A 21,263-nucleotide genomic window follows, 5' to 3' on the forward strand; every position below is an offset into this window, starting at 1 on the left:
AAAAAAAAAAAAAAAAGCTAAATCAGATAGAGAACTCATATTTGAATTATACCTTTCTGCTCCGTCTCTAAAACAAAATAAATTGGTATCTCCATGGCAAGAGGACAGCTGGCCAAATTCATGCATAACTTCGAGTCCAAAACCACTGCCTCACAGTGACTTCACCTTTGCACTTGGGATGGCAATCTCCAAGTACACCTCCACAGAGAGAGAAGCAAAGGGTAAAGTGATCAGGATTGAAACTGGAGTGGTGATTTAAGGAAATGATGTATGTTGGGACAGGATTACTCTATCCCACCCACTCTGCARTATAACAGTACTGTCCAGAGGAGATGCATGTCAAAACTACCTGCCCACTAGAAAACTGTGCTAGAAAAATCTGGCCTTGAATTGCAGAGTCAAAGGAAATTGAGATTCATGAGCAGGCCAGAGGGCAGCACAACTGACCAAGACTTGAGACAGCTTTACATACACTAGCATGAATATCACACGTGATGTGAGCACACAACTACACTGCACAGAAACCATTGGACACCTTCAGCCTTATGGTTACACGGAATAATACCYTCATCTTCTGAAACTGTGTTACAGATCAGCACCATTTTCCTTGTTTTGAGCCTGCCAAGACATTTGTGACCTGAAACATGGATCCACAACATAGTCATTACAAACATAAATAAACTGAATGATGACGCTTTCTACTCCATAAAATCTGCTGCTCCATGACCACTCAAGAGTTCATTTGGCCATGTGCTCTTGGGGAAACAAAGACTCTCACAGATCCCTTATGTTCACAGTCTGGGCAGTTCATGTGCCAGCAACCGCTGCCAAGCAGTCCACCTTAGTAACCACAGCTGAATTTGTCCCTCTAGAATTTTGTGGAACCTAGATACTACCCTATGCAGGTGAAGACAAAAGAAATTGCTTTCTTGTTTAAAACATCATTCGGCCCAATGGTAAGAATCATGGTTTTAGGATAAATTGAGTACTTGCTAATCCAYTTCATATTTACACAAGCAGTGGGCTTTTATAATGAGAAGAAAGATAAAAGATCAAGTCAATTTAAGCTTGTGAAATTAATAATGTATCTTGAGAAATAAATTATACATCTTTTTTGTATTTTCTTAGTCAAAACCAGGAAAATTTAAAAGGTTTCACAACTTWTTCACCAAGTAATCCTGTCTTGGTCCTGTCGGTGCCTTTATCRTTTACTGGTTGACCTTGCTACCAGCTATTTTATATAAATACTACTGCCATGTTAGGGCAAACACTTAAAACTGCTTTTAAAGATATTTTAAAGAATTTAAGATTTTCAAAAGCTTCTTAGAGGCTGCAAGACAGCTGGAATTATCTCTATGGTATTTACTCCATGTTCCAAGACACTGAATTATTCTGTGGCAAGTGAAGTTTTCAGTGATCTTTGGAAAGAGACAGAGGAGGAACATCTTAGATGAATCAACGCACCAAATTAGTTGGAGACCTCTTACCTTTTATATTCATGTAAACTGAGAGACAATGTTATGCTTAGAAGAGGGCTTTTTAATGTCAGGTTTCGGAGGAAAACTGGTATATAATGTATCCTTGGCAATGTGTTAAAACACTCAGACCTAAAGTATGTGACTGGGCTTCTGCAAGGTACTATGTTCAGCTATTTTCTCCTTGACTTTGAAACAAAAATCCAACTTCTTAAAACTTTTTCCTCTAGTGTTTATATTTTTCTATGGAAGGAGGAGAAGAGATGGACTAAATGAAAGTGAGCTAGCAGATCTTGTAGTCTTTCACTTTTTCAATGGGCTTCCCAGAAACATAATTCCTTCTGCTAATTCATCTTTTACTGCCCTTTTCTGCAAGTAAGAGGGGAGGATTGGCTCCCAGAGTGCTGGGCAGCCCTTCAGAAGGGCCTCGACAAGCTGGRGAGATGAGCAGAAAAGAACAATCTAAAATTCAACCAAGGCAAATGCAGGCTCCTGCACCTGGGGAGAATAACCCCGCACACCAGCACAGGCTGGGGGCTGAGCTGCTGGAGAGCAGCTCTGCAGAGAAGGACCTGGGGATCCTGGTGGACAGCACGCTGTCCGTGAGCCCCAGTGCTCCTGTGGCCAGGAGGGCCAATGGAATCCCGGGCTGCATCAGGAAGAGCATTTCCAGCGGGCTGAGGGAGGTGATCCTGCCCCACTGCTCAGCTGAGGCACACTGGGGGGCTGTGCTCAGTTCTGGTCTCCATAACACAAGAGAAACCTGGAGCGGATCCAGCGGAGAATTACAAAGGTGATCAAGGGCCTGGAGCATCTCTTGTATGAGGAAAGGCTGAGGGAGCTGGGTCTGTTCAGCCTCAACAAGAGACAACTGAGAGGGGACCTCATCAATGTCTGTCAGTGTCTGCAGGGAGGGGTCAGAGCAGGGATCAGGCTGTGCTCGGGGGTGCTGAGCAACAGGATGAGAGACAATGGGAGAAACTGATGGAGAGAAAGTTCCACCTGAATATGAGGAAGAACACCTTTACTGTGCAGGGGACCATGCACAGAAACAGATTTCCCAGGGAGGTTGTGGAGTTTCCCTCACTGGAGATATTCAAGCACCATCTGGACACAAGCCTGTGCTCTGGGATGGCTCTGCTTGAGCAGGGATGTTGGACTATGTGACCACTGTGGGCSCTCCTGACCCATTCTATGATCCTGTGAATTTGAAATCCTGATCACAAACGTGGGGAAAATTATATGCTCAGCAGGAGCTGCTAGTCTGTGAGGTTAACGGGGTGGGGGGAGATGGTACATATTATATTAGATAGAGAAACAGKGAAAGACAATCTTTGAAGTCATTCATTTTTTTGTGGGAGCAGCAGAAGGACTGAAATGGGAAAATGTATATGAAGATGGTGCCCTGAACTCCTGAAAGCATTGTGGATCACTGATTTTTCTTTATATCATCATCATAAACAGAAAAGACAAAAAAACCCCAAACCCATATGTCCTTTTTCCAATACCTCCCACACTTACAAATAATAAATATGTAACATTTCCTGCATGTAAACTTCATGAGTGTCTAAAGCAATACATAGGTTTGTAAAAGAGCACATTTCTTCCTTCTGCTGCTTTTTGTTACAGTTACTATAGGTCCAAACTCTGTCAAGAGCTGTCTTGGAAGAGAAGAACATGCTCAGCTAAATCACCAGGAATAAAACTGGAAATTATTGCCTTGTCTGAGATGAATGAGTGACAGAGATGTATAACAATATACTTAGATTCTTAGGAGAGATTTTTTTTGAATTTTGGTGTTTGTGCTTCTGCTATTTCTTTGTGATTTGAGTAAGGGACAGTATAAAGAATATTCTGAGTTCAAAACAATGCTTTCTCCACCTTACTAAAACACAGACAGAGAAGACAAAAGGAGAAGGAAAACATTGTTGYTAAAACAGGAACCTACAAATTCACAAACAATTCTGCTAGAAAGAAAAACTCMATAACTTTCTCATAAATAACAAGCATCAGGTTTGACTCTTACAAGCTACCACATATGTTCCCAGGCCCTGTTTCCAAGGAGTTCCTTGTTGTAGTAATCTTCCCATCGTATAATTAAAATTTACTCAGATTGAGTAGTCTGTGGAACTTGACTTGGACAGTTGTAGCACATTGACACCCTAACCTATGACCAAAAAGCTGTCAATTTCTTTGCTACAGAAGTCAGAAAAAGTAATATTTACAAAAAGAAACCACAGGGTTAAATTTYAGGATCTGAACACATAGACTACATCCATTCTGGAGTGCTGCACACATGAATGATTATGCTCAAGCCTAACCACATTTATTTTAAATTTCAAACAAAGTAATAAAGTTGGCCCACAGATGGATCATCAAAAGTATATCTCATATAATCCTATTGTTTTAAGAGTTCTTAATTATAAATATACAGCAAAGTGTCATTTTGAGACTAATAAAAAATGTATAGTGTGTTAGGAAACAACACTTGATAACATGGTAAGTACTAATGTGGCATGAAAAAATTGGTGAAAATGGGTGAGGGCAAAAGAGTGAGACAACAATGAGGAATGTAATGGTTTAYACTGTCCAGCTGACTGCAGGGGTATGACCACTAAGCTTCTGGTCGCTCATTGTAGTCCCATTCCCCACTTTTGTTCTCAGCATTTACCTGTTGCATGCTCAGAAGTTTGGGCCAGAATCAGGCCTTTCTATGTTATCTCTGTCTCTGTATGCAGAACTACCAATCTTGACTGGGGTTTGTAAAAGTAAACAGTGAAATGCATTTAATAAAACTATCCTGAAATGTTGCAGGAAGCAAAGAGATGTAGGGACTGAAAAAAACAGCGGAATACAGCAGAAAGYAGGGAGGTCAGGAGAAAGAGCTGACAGCGAATGAATGAAGGTTGTAAGGACTCTCATCTCTGCAGCACAGTCATTGCTTGAGGAGCTCATGTGTGTGGCCTTCCTGGCTGTGCTACAGCTGGTCCAGATCAGAGACAAAGGAGGACAGAAAGAATCTGAGACTTTGGAAAAGCTGATGGACTGAAAACTGTCGATTTGGGTAATAACTATATGTCAAATATTTATTGATGTGACAAGACAAATCCAGTGCTGTTTTTTTGGTCTTGTTTTCTTAGCATTTAATATATGTATATATGTAGTATGTCTCTGATGTACAGTTGTTTCTATATTAATATATGAGGAAATGTCAAACAGGGATTGTTTTGGGTTCCTTCTCCTAAACGAATTAAATCCGTTTCTGTAGACTGAATTATGGAAAACAGAGGGATAGAAAGAACCTTGAAGGCTCAGTTCAGACCCAGACCTAAAATAAGACAGTGTCAGAAGTTAAGAACCTAATAGGATAAACTCATCCCTTCACTGTTTCAAGGTAGTTTAAATTTACATTAACCTTTATGCGTTTTCTAATATCCTAAGGAAGAAACCCTACCAATTCTTCAGGAAACTTATATTTTCCATCACCCTTGCTCATTGAGATTGTTGAGCAGCCTGAACTTCCTAACCTGGTCAGATGTGCGCTGGCTGTAGAGTATYAGAAACATGTCTACTCAAAACACTCTATTTAGTTAAGCCAGAAAAAGGCAGTGCATGCAGAAGAGTTATGGCTTTAGGTGGGATATTGTCATATGCACTCTATGCACATCTGTGGCATTTTGTAACTGATACATGAAATACTAAATGTAAACTTCCATTGTGTTGCAAGGTAATTAATTACTTGGTTTGTTGACTTTTTTACCAGTTAGACAATTATTTGTTATAAAGATTAGTAGAAGCAAGAAATATATTCATTTATGAAACATCATTGTTTTCTAATTTAATGATAATAAGATACAAATTACCACGATTCATTGGTTATTGCCATAAAACTAAATTTGACCTTCCAAACTAAAGTTTCCTGGCTTTAAGTGATACAACATTTGTTTTTGGAAGATTTGGTTTTGGAAGCTAGTAAATAATAGTCCTTCTATTTTCCATAAATTTATGACCTTACTAAAGTCCAGAAAAGGATGTTAATTTCTATGTAATTCTATTCAACACATATATAGATTGGTGTAACTTGTAGTCAGTGTCTCATTGGAATTAATACCAGGATAGTAAAATAGGTAGAGTGACCTTGGGATGCTAAGAGGACCTTAATAGGTCAAAAGTTTATGCTCTTCCTTCTAGAGGAACCTATGAAAAATTCCTGATAAAAATCTGCAGGGGATCATGAACAAATGGACACAGTGTTACATATTCATAATTTTTCTTGATGAGAAATAATTTTCCTTAATGAGAAAAAAAAAAACCATTCTTCATAATTATGGAAATGTACAGGTTGCTAATGTCTTAACTTGCCCCCTGCACTGTCATCATAAAAAGAATGATACAGGTGTAAAATATTCTGTTTCAACACAGATGCCTCCATTTGCATACTTCTACCTCGAAAGRCTTTTTCACTGCTTTTCTTTTAATCCTATTCTGGGCTAAATGTGTCCTCATGTGGAGCAACTCTGGAAAATGTTACAAATTTACACTCTTCTTTCAAGTGAAGACAAGCTCCAAGGCAAAGATGAGGCTCTCTTACCCCCATGAATCACAGTGGAAAAGCCTGCTAACCACACTGGCCAGATTCTTATGCTATCCAGTCTCTCCAGCTGCTCACTTAACTGCCCACAAACAAAAGTTTCTTTGCTTTTTCCAAATAAAGTAAAATGGGTAAACATCCTGTTTTAGGTCCTTCCGCAGGGCACTGCTTTCTCAGTGGTTTATTGTAAAATCAGGTGTTGAAAGTAAGTGTAGGGATCTRTTTTTGACTGAGTAATGGACTAGGTATCTACTGAACACATTTTGTTTCTTTGAGAGTCCTGATGCACTGACTTTGAAATTTAACAAAAAAATGAAGTTCTGTTACACTGAACCTCCAAAACCTGCTAGGGAGGCTATGGCTATGCTTGAAAACTTGGTGGTTTGCATTTATATCCATTTTTATAATTTCAAATAAAAGGGGTGGCTCTTGATTTCAGCACTTGCAAATCACATGTGATATAGCAGGCTAACGTAGCTGTAAGCTCAATCAAGCTGATTGTTCTGGATGTAGAGCTTTTAGAGGGGTCTGAGTACACAGAAATATGAGACAGTGTCTCTCCTGCTTTGCCAGGACATCATTATTTGCAGAATTGCTGTATGCACATGCATTGCCTCTTAAGGAAGAGAGATGAGGGGAAAATTCTATGCTCTGTGTTGTATTCCTTTGCTTCCCAGAGTAAGAAACTGTGTGGACTGGAGTCTGATTCCTTCCCAGTGCTACAGAATAAGAGAAGGGATGGAATATTTGTCATGAACACAGGGCTAATACATTCAAATGCATGTGCTGGTGTAGTAAGCATCTTCCCTGGTGGAACACACTCAGCAGATAATGATGGAAAACTGCCTCCACCACCCCTTAGACTCCTGGGTTTATGGACTTTTGAAAGACTGTGTCTCAGTCCTGATCAACAARTATTTACAACCACTGGAGAATCAGGCACACGATGCATATTTTATGCATCTGCATATTCTCAGGGACAAAAAAAAAAATGTCATCACTGGCTTTGAGGTTCAGACCACTGATTAAAGCCTAATCCAGACAGAGCAAATTTCAAGTGAGGACAAGGAGAAGCTGCTGGGTGAATATGCAGACAAGATGTACCATTAGTACACTCTGGTACAACAGAGTTCTCCATGATAAAGGTAATTTTTTCATCTGCAAGATGATGATGGATTTCATAAATTGGTCTGAGACTGGCACAAAACTCAGCAACTGTAACCTCCCAAAACTCAGCACTGTCAAAAGTTCATGGTACACACCACTCAACTTGCYATCTCCCAGATGAATGAACAGAAAGGTATACATTTATCTCTCAAACACMATTCTAAGCTTTAATTCTAGATACTCCTCTAAAATGCTTGTCCCTCTAGAGAGAAGGCTTAACAAATTTGTGCCAAGTTTTACTAATTTTCATCAGTATGCTACTGGAAGACAACAGGGACAATGCCAATGAGGAGAATCTAAAAATCTTACCAGTGTAAAAATCTTACCAGTAAGAAAGCCACTGGGAGTCTTGTTGTTATGTAGAGGGAATTCACCAGGCTTGTGGTGGATTAGCTTTGTCGCTRGGATTTTCAGGAAGAGCACCTCTCCATACATCCAGAACTGAATATCTCKCTCCATCACAGCGGAAGGCAAGTTGCCAGCTTGTATGGCTGCAGAGATAATCTCTCAAAACTGTAATTAAAATTACAAAATCTGTCTGAATCTTAAAACTCCCTGAAACTCAGCTGTATCAACTTTAGTGTTCCAGTCAGTTTGGCCTCAATATGTCCGACTACAACTTAATCACAGAATACTTTTGGTAGATAGGCATATATAAGAAGACAAACTACAGTGGTAATTATGAGTACTGCCAGAAAAGAAAGCCAGAGGAAAGAAATGGGGGAGTGAAAGAAGGGAGGAAAGAGATCAAGAAGGAAGAAAAGCAGAAATGTAATGTATTTGATGACAGCACACTGTACAATTACTTGGAGTGTATATAAAGAACAGGCTTTGCTTTTCTTCCCCCTTGGCTGTGATCCGCCTGCCATTTTTTCCAACGAGTGAGAAGTCCATGTGCCTTTTGGGTAAATATGGAGCCTGGAGTTCATTCTCTGCCCTGTGAACTGCAGTTTCACTGCACACCACAGTTACTGACCCTGCCAGGAATTCCTGCCACGAATCCTGCACTTCTCCCACACATACTACAATTCCTGTCTCTGCAAAGGCAGGCTGATAAGAGTGAGACAGACACACCGCTGGCATCCCAATTACGCTCACAAAACTACTCCTCATCTTTAATTCTTGCAGCCTCGAGCATGCTCTCCTGGCAGTGATCACTGTGAAATTTATATGCTGCCCTTTTGGAGACCAGGCTTCTGTCTCCTTTCCTTGTCCCTGAGGTAAGGGACAAGGGCTGTCCTCTCCACTGTCTGCTATGAGGACTTTGATTCCCATCTCCAACTTCTTCATGAGGCTCTTGCTGTGCTKTTGCAGGATAAGGGCTCAAACTCCCTTCCGATGACCTTCTGTCGAAAAGGACTTCATCATCATATCCTTGTCTCCTCTCTTACCCTTAAGGGTAAAGATTTCCTTATTTTCCTATATCASCACTGTTTCAATAGAGAGACAGTTTTTCTTCTGATCTCTTCCTGGTTTTCTTCCACATGTCATGAAATTACAGCAGGGAACTCATGAACATAGTATCARTTTTACAGATTCACAAGGAGACTGTATAAACATACATAATTTATATGGACATCAAACCCACTGAAAGTTATCAAAGTAAACAGCAAAATAAACAAATGAAGCTGATTTCCAAACCAAAGCTCACACAAGCCCTCAAGACATAACAGCTCTGGTGTTTCAGGATTTATACTGATCTCTAGCTAGCCAAGCTTAGGATGAGACCTGGAGCAGAGGGCAGATAATCTCACGTCGGCTAACATGAAGTTTCTTCTTCCTTCTGTCTTTTAAATTTCAAAGATGGGATACTGAAACAAATGGATTTGGTCTTTCATCTCACCAACGCAGTATTGCTCTGAAGGGATGCTTTGGATTTCTTGTTTATCTCAGGTCTTTTTGCAGGATCGTCAGACTCCAGTGCTTCCCTTTGCCTTCTTCCCCCAGCCCTCCCCATCTCCTCTAATCTCCACAGGGGTTTCTATATTAGTCTGAGTGGCTGGGTAGGTCTCAGCCTCCATCTGGGGGGGATTAAACTTAATTTATCCTCTTAATTCAGCTACAATTTCCTCACCAAATCCTCTTCCTAGCTTCGCCTTCGCCCCGGCACTTGGCTAGCATTTGGGGAAAAAAGAGGAAGAAACCCGTGTCAAATGCCGATGGTCCCTGGGGAGGGCAGCAGCCGAGTTGGGGTCCCGGAGGGCGGGGGGAGAGAAAGGACGGGCAGTGGTCCCCGCTGAGGAAGGGGTGACACACCGCCCTATGGTACCCGGCGGTGGGTCCTGAGCGCCCTCCCCGCGGGCAGGGGGACACCTCTCCGGCCCGGGGGTCTCCCGGCAGGGGACGCCGCGACCCCTGCCCTGCAGCGGGGCTGTGCCGGGAGAGCCGGGGCGGCGGCGCCCCGCGGGGGAGGTGCCGAGCCGTGCCCCGCGCCGGGCGGCCGTAATCCCATCAAAGGGCCGGACCCAGCCTCCTCCCCCCTTCCCTCCGTCCCTCCCCGTCCCTGCCCGGCTCGAGTCCCAGCCCCACTGTCCGCTCCGCTCCGCGCCGGCCCCGCTCCGCTCCGCACCCGGCTGCCGCCCGGAGGGGACGCGCGGCGGCGCCCCTCGGCCGCGGCCACCGGCCCCAGCTCCCTGCTCGGCTGGGGGACACGGCGCACATGGAGGTGCCGGGCGGCTGTCACCGCCGCTGCCTCGCCTTGCTGCTGCTGCTGACTTCGTGCATCGGGTGCGCGGCCACGCCGCGCAGGAACATCCCCCGCCGGCAAGGTAGGACGGGCGGCAGCGCCAGACGATGGGTGCCCGCCCCGCGACACGCTTGCACCGGCAAAGTTCCTTGTCCCTTTAGTGCTGGGGCTGCCGCGGGCCGGGGACAGGCGCCGGGGGGCCGGGCAGACCCCGGGTGGGCAGCGGGGCAGTGCGGGAGGTCGGGCAGCCGCGCCCCCATCAGTGAGCGCGGWGCGGCCGCTCCTCGCCCTTCTCTGCGAGCCCCTGCCCTTCTCTCACGGCGAGGAGAGGATGCCCAGGCAATGGCAGCGAGTGTGCCGCTGGGAGCAGTGAAGTTGAGGGATCGGTGTATGATCCGTTTACTCCGATGTCTCATGCCCAGTGCCGGTGGGCGCGCTCGGCTTATAGACCAGAACCGGGCTGCAGCAACTGGAAGAAACTGGCAAAGCTTTTATCCGGCTCTCCCTGCATCCCGTTACCTGCGGTGCTGCGTGAGCAGAGTTAGAAGCCAGGTGAACCTCTGAGCCAGTCAGAGGTGACCTGTCGGGGAGGCTATGCCATGGCTGTGACATTTGTGTGTGTGGCAGCGAGTAACATAAGGCATAGAGTAGTAAATATGAAAGACAAATTACAAGAGAAGCAATGCTTTTGTCCCCAAAATGTGGCTGTTGTGAACCCAAGCATGATGTGGTGTGCCTCCTGGTCCTGCTCCTGGCTGAGCGCTGCTCATGTCCTGCGGGAGAATTCCCACGGCTGTCGGCGGGAGGTTTGCACGCTGATCAAGGAGGTCGTGCAYGGTCCTTAGAGGCTGAAAGTTAAARCCCTGAGTCTGAGCAGCTTTTACAGCCCTTTTACAGTCTGCAGTGTATGAAACAGTAAGGTTAAATGTAAACAATGAGATGGGACACAGTGCATGGTGAAGTTTGACATTCTGTATACTTTACAAACTGTAGCGCTAAGAGAAGATAATTATGCCTGAGACTGTCTCAAACATTAGGACTATCCTGGAGTCTTTGTGGCCAACACTGACTTTTATCGCTGAGTTCACTGGGATCAGTTCAATTTAAAATACAAAAAGTTTAGTTAAGTTCTGCCTCATCCCACGAAGTGTTTGTAGATCCTTTTTGTATCTGTCCCACAGCATTGAAAGATTTTTATTGCTGGTTTTTAGAATCACTGTTGTGCCTTCTCTTGCTTATGTGAGAGGAAAACAAATGCCTGTACAGTTGGAAACTTAATACTTAGATACAGCCTGAGCTTAAAACCCTTACTGGACAGATGGCTAATTTTACTGGTCTGACCTTGTCTCCTAGGGATCTAGTCCCATGATCCTTGGTTGTCATAATAGCCACCATTAAGTACTTGAGGAAATTAGGCAGACAGTCGCTGTGAATGAGATGATTAGTGGCTTGCATTAAAAGTACTGGATATGTGAAGATGGGGAGGGAAATGTGTAAATATTTTAAAATATTCCTKGTTTGTAACATACTGGTGTACTTGTTTCCCCCAGTCACAGCATAATGGCAGACCTGAGAAAAGTGTATTTCTGTGCATTAAATTAAAACAGTTTAAAGATTGGAAACTAATTGCATTGTTGTGAAGGAAATTAATTAATATGGTAACATTATGTTTACCTTACTTTTGTTAGCACACGTTTTATGTTTGGTTTGTTGTTTTTTTTTTAACATGCTTTGGGTTCACTGATTCAATTATTAATTTATTGCTTCTTTTGCTGTATTAAGAACTAATGAGTTTTATTGGGCAAATTTTTTTCAAAATCTCTGCAAAAATTTGAAAATCCACTTGTAGCAAGATTTGGAGAGGGAAATCCCCAGACAGCTTGTGTGCAGCAGTATATATATGGTTTAAATCCCATCTGAATTTTGCCAGGGGCTGTTGGAATTGAGGGCTTCTGAGAATCCCATGACTGGGTCCTTACTGTGAAACATTTCTCTCAAGACTCTGAAAACAGGTGTAGTTCCAGGTAGCTGGAACATCTCTGCCCTATCAGATGCTGGGTGGTAAAGAATAGAAAAGAACTATCATTTACTCACACATCCAAAATACTCACGCATTCAGTGAGTAAAGAAGAGATAAGACAATAAAAAGTTCTTCAGGATTTTCTTTTCTTTCACTTTGCCCTTTAAACATTAACAGAAGTGTGGCTTGTACAGGAATTGTAACTGAGGTGAAAGCAAAAGGTTATATTGAGAGAGGTCATAAAACCAGTTCATCTTCTGTAACAGAAGCTGACTTGGAGGTCCTGTGGGTCAAAAGAAGATAGTAAAAGAAGATAATAAAATGCATCTCTGTTTTCCCCAAGTTTCAGTTCAGAATTTGGCTTACAAAGATAAGTTTTGTAATCCCAAGAAAGCAGCAAAGTGAGAAATCTGTGAAGTTAAAAATATATAGTAAAAAGGCCACAAATTCAACTTCTTAAATTAATCTTCAGGGGAAAAGGCTGTTGTACTCAAGTACAAAACAWCCCGATGACTGCTAAACTCATTTGAACATTTATTTACAGTTACATAATACGTTTTCTGGAGACAAGGAAACGGGATGACAGACTCTTCGGGAAGGGCTTAAAACAAATCCTTAGACACCGTGTGGTGAACAGTATAGCTGGGAACAGATTAGCCTGGGATTCTCTATATCTTGTATTCCCAGAAGCTGGCACTCAYACTGCTTCTTTCACATTGTCTTCCTGCTTTTGCCTTCTGGAAAGACACAGGTTTTCACCACCTCTGTTTCAAGTTTCAACTGTTTGTAGATTAGGGAGTCTAAAACTAGCTCCCAGTGTGTGACACTGCTACTAATATAAACACAATATTTAATTTTAATGGCTGTAKGATTTTAGAGAATTTTAGGGGAAAGAGCTGACCAGTCCTGTGGATGTTCATGGCATAAAGCTGTTGCACTATATTGCACTGATACTTCTTCAGTAACAGACTGTAAAATTCCAACACCCTGTAGAATAATAAAACATGTAAGTTGGTCTGCATGGAGAACAAAAATAATCATATCTGATGCCTAGGAATGCTTCTCCTTTTGTAAATATATTATGCTTGCCAGCTAATAGAAATAAAGAATTTGGCTTGTATCTCTTTCCCAGATGTCCATAGCAGAAGACATCACCGGCTTTCTGTGTAAATGCTGGAGGAGTCAGTTAAATTTTGAAGACTTTACAAGAGGGTAGCACTCAATATCAGGGCCAGATTTCAAAAGAGTACAGATCCTTGGTCAGCACTATAGTGAATGACTTTTTTTTTCCAAAGGCTTTGGCAGTGGGACACTTGAATTCTTTAAAAATCTGACTATAATAAGAGCTGCTAGATATGGAACACTTCTGAAAGTCTAGCTGTTCTGAAAGTCTAGCTGTTTTTATGTATCAAAACAGGTCAAATTGCCTTGAAATCAGGTCTACAGATATGAAAAATGCAGCAGACTTTGGGAAAGAAGATGCTTATTTGAGTTTTTAAATATTAGAATTTTTTGGAACAACAACAGGATGATTTCKTATTCACTGTCATAATAAATCCCACATGTAAGGCGTGCAAGGGTAAGGTTGATTTGCGGCTGAATGTGAAGTGTCTAGGAAGAGGAATGACTGAAGCCAAATGATTCCTAACATGAGGGATGTAGAGCTGTCAGAGACAGTGCATATCTGTGAGCTAGATCTAATAAAGAAGATGTGAATAATTTATTTCGGGGAACATTAGTATCATTCTCTTTTAGTTTCAAAAGTTTCTGGTGTCCTCAGCACCAATAAAATCAATAATTATATATGTATTTGTTGTTTGTCACATTCAGGTGTAAGTTGCATCACAGCACTTTATGACATTCTCATTTTGACTGGACTTGCTCTTGTACCTCTGGGGCGCTTAGTCTGGTAAATCCTGTGAGTTGATCAATCACATCACCACCTCATGCAGATTTGAGCATTCTGATAATACTCTCCAGGGCAGCAAAGGGAATGCGGTGAATTACTTTGAGCATATTACTTTGTATGTCACTGTTACTCAYTCTGAATTATGACTTCTGGCTTTAGTCAGACTCACAGCAAAATGTCTCGTGCCCTTTCCACCATTATATTTCTATCTTCCTCTGTACAAGGAAACTTTCTGTAAATGTTTTTCTTGGGCACAGTTTTCCCAGTGCCAATATCTGAAATGACTATTCAGACTTCCACCAGTGTTCATAAAGGTAAAATTAGCCAAGGCATTTTAAATATTGATGGAATTATACCTATACCACATACTGGGGTTCACAGTGATGCTTCAGAGAGGAGGGATTGTTTTGGAGTTAGGGCACTAGAATGATCCTTGGGAAATCTTTGTCCTGAGGCATCACAGACTGTCTTTGATGCTTTGCCAGTCCTTCACAGGCCAGATTTCCATTTTTAAAAATGGAATTAGAGCAGTTTTATGCTTTTAGCCTTTTCCAACCATGCCACTTTACACAGCAATAAGACCCCTGTAGGGTGCTCATCACAGCTGTACCCCAATTTTACTGAATGCTACTAGGCTTTGACTGAGTGATAATATGTAAGTGATTTTCTCAGTGTCTTCTAGTGTGCCTTGAAGAAAAAGCTGTCTTTTTCTGGACACTGGACTAGACAGGACTCAGCATTGTGTGATGTGTACATCCAACAATCACCCTCACCTTGAACCTAATGGCMGGGATTCTGAATGTCAGTCACCCAAAAGACATCCTGAGGAGCAGAATAGTACYTTGTTTTAAACAAAAAATTTCAGGGCATGAGTTCTTCTCAGTACCCCTCATTGATTGATTAGCTGAGAGTATACTTGGAAGTTTGTAACTACTCCAATCACGCTTATATTTGCTCTCAAATTTTTGCATGTTTCTCTTTATGGTCCTTTAATGTGGTCTTATTGAAAATAATATTAATTTCTAAAAGTAATAAACGTTGCCTCATGTCCTCAAGACAGCATTGATAGGACCTTTTCACAAGTTTTCCACCATGAGGGAATGAAACTCTAAAATGCTTATAGAAAGTTTCTTATATTAAAAGTCATTAAAGGCTATTAAAAATACCTGTAATCTAAGACAATAGGCATGAATAGGTATTTGCAGAGTTTATTATTTCATTACTGAGTGGAACATTGAGTCCCATATTTATCAGTGAAAGTGCAGTGGTGGTCTATGATCACATAATGTAAGACTTTCTCAATCACAGACACACAGGAGATTATGTTAGCTGTGTGATCATGAATAAAATTTCCTAATTGATTTCTGTGCAAACAAATGATCTATCTAAAATCCCACAAACCAAACAGATCCCCAAACATGCTCTTCATAACGAATTCCAACTGAAAGGAARTACTTTTGGGTAAGGCTAGGCAAGATTTTATCCCTGTAATTTTTTATTTTTAGTGAAGATGCTTACACATAAAACCCAAATTAGTTATTTCGTATAACATGACCATCCAAACCACAGCAAAAGATAACATTATTTTTTTCAGACTTTTCAGAGCCATTGAGCTGAGAACAAGAACAGCTGAATGTAACAGCTTCAGGAGGGCATAAGCCACTGAAAATTGGAGGCTTAGTGGGAAAGCTGCAGCACAACCAGGTGCCTAACTCAAACCYAGATAATGATACGCTGTGTGATGATCCATAAAACTCTGCAGATGAGAGGTGTATAATGTGAAATACATCAGGTTCATGCCAGTTCTTCCATTTCTTTCCTCTTCTTTCCCGTTATATATGTTAACCTTACAGCTAATAAACACTTTCTATACAACAGTGCAGATAGCCCTGTGTCAAGGGCAGTTCTTCTGAGAAGTGGACACTGTGTGRTTCTGAGTTTCCCCATGTCCTTAGAGGCCAGTCAGTGCAGTGTAACTCACACAGAAAGATCTCTGAAGCTGGGAGAATCCCAAGCCAGATTATTCTTCACACCTCTCTCAATTTTAAAAGTAGTTGAAAATTGCTGGTATTGATGAAAATGATGGTATAGGAAAATATCAATACCTATATACATTTGGAACTTGCAATTCAAATTGTCTTTCTAAAACGAGGGGAAATGAGCATCCTGTGAATGTTGATCATGCTTCTTTCAAATACAGAAATAATTTTGATCCTTCTGCTGTGCCAGAGGTATTGTTGCACATACAAAGTTTWAAATCAAGACAGGCTTTGTGTTGCTGGGCTCAGAAATCTTCTGATAAAAAAATCCTAAGGGCAAAAATTATACAGTATTTCACTCAAGTTTAATTGCTTTTATGCATGAAAAATTTCAACTAGAATATCATTTTAGGAAAAAAGAAGCCAAACCATGAGCAAAACCTGTCAAACTGCAAATGATGGAAAGTACGTGTCTAGGACCAAAATTTTTGTGGTTTAATTAGAGATTGCAGAAGCCAGAATCTGATCCTTGGAACTGAAATGTGAGGTCTCTTTCATATCCTGCTTTCTAGACAATTACAGAGAAGGTAACATGTTTCCAAAAGTAAGCAGCATTTTATGAAGATGACTGTTTACAGAGATGTTGGCATTGCAGCTGATGCTCCAGCCATGCATGGAGGTTGGTGTCCTGCTGGCATTTTTAGTTCCTATTCCCATTCCATGATATTCTCATTCCCATGTGAACCTGTGATGAGCAGGTTGTTAATGTTCCCATCCTAATTGCTCAATCACAATGGCAGAGTTGAACTTTGCAGCCAAGAACAGTTTCTCTGTCCGTGTGTRTGCCAAAGGACTCACTCAGTAGGGTGAGATGGGGCCCTTCCAGCCATTTATCCCTGTGGAGCCATAGGATCATTACAYGGACGAAGAAACATGCAGAATATAGGTAATTCTTTCAGGGATTTCTGGACAGAGAACAGCACAGCACGTAAAATGGGTTTAAAGGGGAAAAACAAGCTGTTCAAACCAGCTGATGCCAAGTAAAGGACATGGCTGGCATGAGGTAGCCCCAGTAGATGTTTGGAATGAAGGGTTGGGCTCTACAGGCTGCAGAAGACAGTGGAGCAGGGAAGGCTGTGAGAGGATTAGGGAGCATTGGATACTAGCTGTGTGGACACCATAGCTGTGCCTGTGTCCTGAGCTGTTTTTTTCCTCATGTATTTGTTCTTTATGCTGTAATATATTTCCATGTCTCATTGTCTCTTGCACCAAAGAGGGTTTTGTCCTTCCCTGTCAGTCTCTCAGCTCTCACATCCTGCTGCTTGTTAGTGGTTCTTTGAATATACAGGACATGCCCCACAATAAATCAGTGCAGGGATTCAGGTTTAAAAACCACAGCTATTTCAGTCACTTCAGCAGACACAAAGAATTTCCTCTGTTTTAACTGATAGTGCTGGTGAATGGAGAGACTTGCTGACTGCAGAAGGTATTGAAATTTTCCCATTTCTTATGGAGGAACTGAGTCRGGGAAGAATTTCCTGCTCCTTGAGAAGATGCCGGATTTTCTCCATGACCCGGCCTTCAGCAGCCCTCAATRAAATCACGGCTGCAATTGAGCAAGTTAGGGTCACTGTGCAGCGGCAGCCCTAATGGATGTGCACTTTCAGCATCCCAGACTTCTTTAGGAGGAGTGTTTCCTGAAGGTCGAGGGAGGTGATCCTTCCTGTCTACAGAGCACTGGTGGTGGGTCACACCTGCAGCACTGGGTCCAGCTCTGGGCTGCCCAGTAAAACAGAGGACACACATGGACACACTGGAATGAGTACAGCAAAGGGTCACAAAATGAATAAAAGGTAACAGGCTAAGAGGAACAGTTAAGCTTTGGAAGTAAAACACTTTTGGGAACCATGCCAATGTGTATAAATGATGGAGTAATGGASATGGAGCCAGGCTTTTCTCAGTGGTGCACAGTGACAGGGCAGGGGGCAATGGGCACAAAGGGAAAGCAGGACTGTTAAAGGGAACATAAGAAAATACTATTATTTCTGTGAGGGTGACTGAGAATTTAGACTGAAGTGTTGTGGAGTCTCTGTCCTTAGACCTATTCAAACCCTTTAGGCAAAGTTTCATGCAGCCTGGTGCAGCTGAGCCTGCTCTGAGCAGGGATTTTTGTCTAGGTGATCTCCAGAGGTGCCTTTCAGCTCACTTCCTCTGTGATTTTGCAGAGTGACACAAGGATGTCCTGGAAATACCTGTTTCAGCTCTCAGGTTTAGCCTCCTTTGAGCTGTTCTCCACCCATCATGGATTGAAAACACCAACTGGACCAACTGCTCTGCTTTCTATAGAGAAATGAGCATTTACTGGCATGTGAYCAGTACAAAAGTGTTTAATGGGAGGTTGCCACCCTTTGTGTTGTGTAGCTGTGTGAGGCCAGTGCCAGAACCTCAGGGATAACCAACCCACACGCTGATTTTTGTGATACTTTGTGGGGTGTGACCAGACCGTTTGTGTCCACAAATAATGAGCTTCAAAACAATCACTGGGGACTTGGAGGGATTTTGGGAACCCAAATGCTGCATGYCATGTCCTCCCCCTGCACATTTGTTGCCTGTCACATTGTCAGCTTTGTCCTCTTTGTGCTTTAATCTTTTTTCATGTGTGTATGCAGTGCATGTGTGATTGTCTGATTGTAATTTTTTTCCATCTGACACTTTTTGGGAAGCTCCCCTTGAATTTTTTTCTTGCACTAAGTAAGACATTTCTGCAAGAGCTGTTTGTTCTCTGTTTCAGCAAGAGAAAAATGTGTAGTAGAAAAAACAAACAGATTAAGGGACATCAAAGAGAACGTTTTTCAAATATCATGAACAATTCTGCCAWGTGTCCCATTGAGATGATAAGATTTGGGTAGCAAACACCAGAAAAATAAGTCATATTCATTGATGGGAAAAGAAATTTTTGTGTTATTTGGCATTTTTAGAGTTTAAATGGCCTTTTAACTTTTATAAATATATATATGTATAATGGAACTGTATTTTCTGATAATAAATACAAAGTTTTTCAGATGTGGTTCTCTTTTGKATTGTACCCATGTTATAAAAGCTCAGAAAATGCAGCAGGATGACTTTTCTCTGTTTTTATCATTTTGTTTCAGAGCAGTAATAACCTGCTTAGCAGAGTTTCTTTTCCCCACCAATAGCCTAAGACTCAGTAATGAGAATTAGCACTGTGTGATCAACTTTGTTAGTGTTTTCCTGTTTCTGCCTCCCCTGGTTTTGGAGCACAGCTGTTTGTGAAGCCTCTCCCGTGTTTGTGTTTCCTAGCACAATTCCTAGATGTATAACCCACGAGAGAAAAGAGAACAGCCTTTTTTTTTTTTTTCTGGTGGAAATGTCGTGAATTTTATTAGATGATTCAAATTAAGGCAAAAAGGGGGGAGGAGAAGCCCTGGGATAGGAATGAGTGGAGAAATGCCTGGAGCAAGTGGGGTGGTGGCAGAGTGGAAAGTGTGAGACCTCTCTCTTGCCATTGGCGGTGTGCAGCTGCCTTTGCTCCGTGGTAGGGTGAAACTACACTGAAATGGCACCGTTTCCCTTGTGTGCAGAGTCCCTCCTGCAGCTCTCTGTGCCACCCCACCAGGCTGGAAAGCTGCTGCTCAATGCTGCCCACCAGGCTGGGTGGGTTTTCATGTGATGGATGTTCCCAGTGTAGTCCCAGTGTAAGAAACCATGAATGAASACAAGGCTGGAGGGGATGCCTGGATACGCTGCTGGCATGCTGGCTCTTAAGCAGCCTTTCTCACTGACTATTAAAGTCTAGTACACAGGCATGGTGACACATTGTTGCTTGATTTCAGCTGCCTTCTGGCACTTAATCTCTGAGACACATTTTTTTCAGAGTTGTTTGAAAACTGTTGAAGCAGCTGATGAGAAGGCAGGCCATGACAGGGCAGGGAGGGTGCTGGTGGCAGGCAGGGCTGGCTGCAGCCTGGCAGTCACTGACACATCCACAGGGACAAGGCTGGAGTAGGGAGAGGTGAGTTTCTCCAGGAATAGGAACGTGGCTACCAGTTTCCTCTGCCAGGCCAAGGTGCTGCAGAGATGTCAGGAGTTAGTCAGCCATGACCCAGCACTGGGGCTTCAGTGGGCAAAGCACAAGCCTGGGTTTTAGGGGAGTGAGTGATAGGTTTTGACTCAGACTGCCAGAAATGCACTGGAGGTTTTCCAAGTGGAGTGTCTCAGTGGGGGCTTTAAAAGGCATCTACACTCCATTTACTGTAGAAGTGGAAAGTACTTCCATTAGGTGAAAAATTTCACCAGGTTATCCAGGTGCAGTGTATGCCCTYGTGTGAATCAAACTGGCCTCTGAGCGGTAATTATTAAAAATACAAGTTTACAAGCGCTGACTAGAGATTGCCCCACGTGCTCCTTGACTGGGACAAGACAGATACAAATTAGACCTTTGCTCAGAGATATGAGGTTCCCTGCTTTTTATAACTTTCAGCACCAGGAATTCTCCAAAAGTGAGTCTGGGGCATAATCATCCACAGCTAGAAGTTTTTATCTATCTATCTATCTATCTATCTATCTATCTATCTATCTATCTATCTATCTATCTATCTATCATCTATCTATCTATCTATCTATCTATCTATCTATCTATCTATCTATCATCTATCTATCTATCTATCTATCATCTATCTATCTATCTATCTATCTATCTATCTATCTATCTATCTATCTCCATTTTTTTAAAAGGAATTACTACTTTTTTAAAAAATAATTTCGTTTTCACTCCTGGAAGTCACTGTTGTACTGTGCAGAGCTCTCCTCCTCTCTCCTTCCCTTTCCTGAAGCTGGAGCCTTCCAGGAGCAAAGCCTTGCTCCAGGAAGAAGTGTAAGGAGAGAACTGGGGCTTCCCATTGCTGCCTTTCTGTTCAGTGATCTGCAGGGCCAAGGTAAAGCAGGAAAAGCCACGACAAAGTCACCAGCGACTGTGCCTGCTCCTTCTTAATGGGATTCACGGTGTTGCCCTGTAGCTTAAGTTCTGAGCTTTGCCTCCTTCATTCCTTCCTTGGGCTCTAAAACCCCAGTGACCGTCACCTCAGATGTCCCTGGGGCAGATAACAGATGCTATATATGCATCAGAAAAACATCACATGAGTCCAAGCCTGTTATTCATTAAAATGTTGGGGGATTATTTTCATTGTTGTTTCTTTAGCAGTATTTTTAAAGGATTAATGGAGGTCAGGTTAGTCTCCAAAGATTTGTGCTCCAGAGGTTTGGATCAAAAACCACAATGCCTCTATAGGACTCTGTTACCTGCTCAGTGTGGCAGCATCCAGATGACCCAGAGGATTTCCTTTTGTCAGGGTCTGATGCAGTGGTAGGCGACTGATTCAGAGAAATGAGTATTAAGTTTGGGGTTTTTTTGGTTTT

At 42.3% G+C, this 21,263-nt stretch overlaps 1 protein-coding gene across 1 annotated transcript in view; it reads left to right on the forward strand.

Annotated features, from left to right (window-relative positions):
- Positions 1 to 9,703: 9,703 nt before the first annotated feature.
- Positions 9,704 to 21,263, forward strand: part of EGFLAM (EGF like, fibronectin type III and laminin G domains) — an 82,691-nt gene continuing 71,131 nt past the window's right edge. The window contains exon 1 of the mRNA XM_057364692.1: positions 9,704 to 10,001. Within this exon, the coding sequence (XP_057220675.1) occupies positions 9,893 to 10,001 (109 nt within the window). The 5' untranslated portion in view covers positions 9,704 to 9,892. The remainder of the gene's footprint in view (positions 10,002 to 21,263) is intronic.

The sequence above is a fragment of the Malurus melanocephalus genome, unplaced genomic scaffold (genome assembly GCF_030028575.1).
Source record: "Malurus melanocephalus ecotype Western Australia unplaced genomic scaffold, MMel_1.1 scaffold_41, whole genome shotgun sequence".
In the NCBI taxonomy this organism is placed as follows: domain Eukaryota; kingdom Metazoa; phylum Chordata; class Aves; order Passeriformes; family Maluridae; genus Malurus; species Malurus melanocephalus.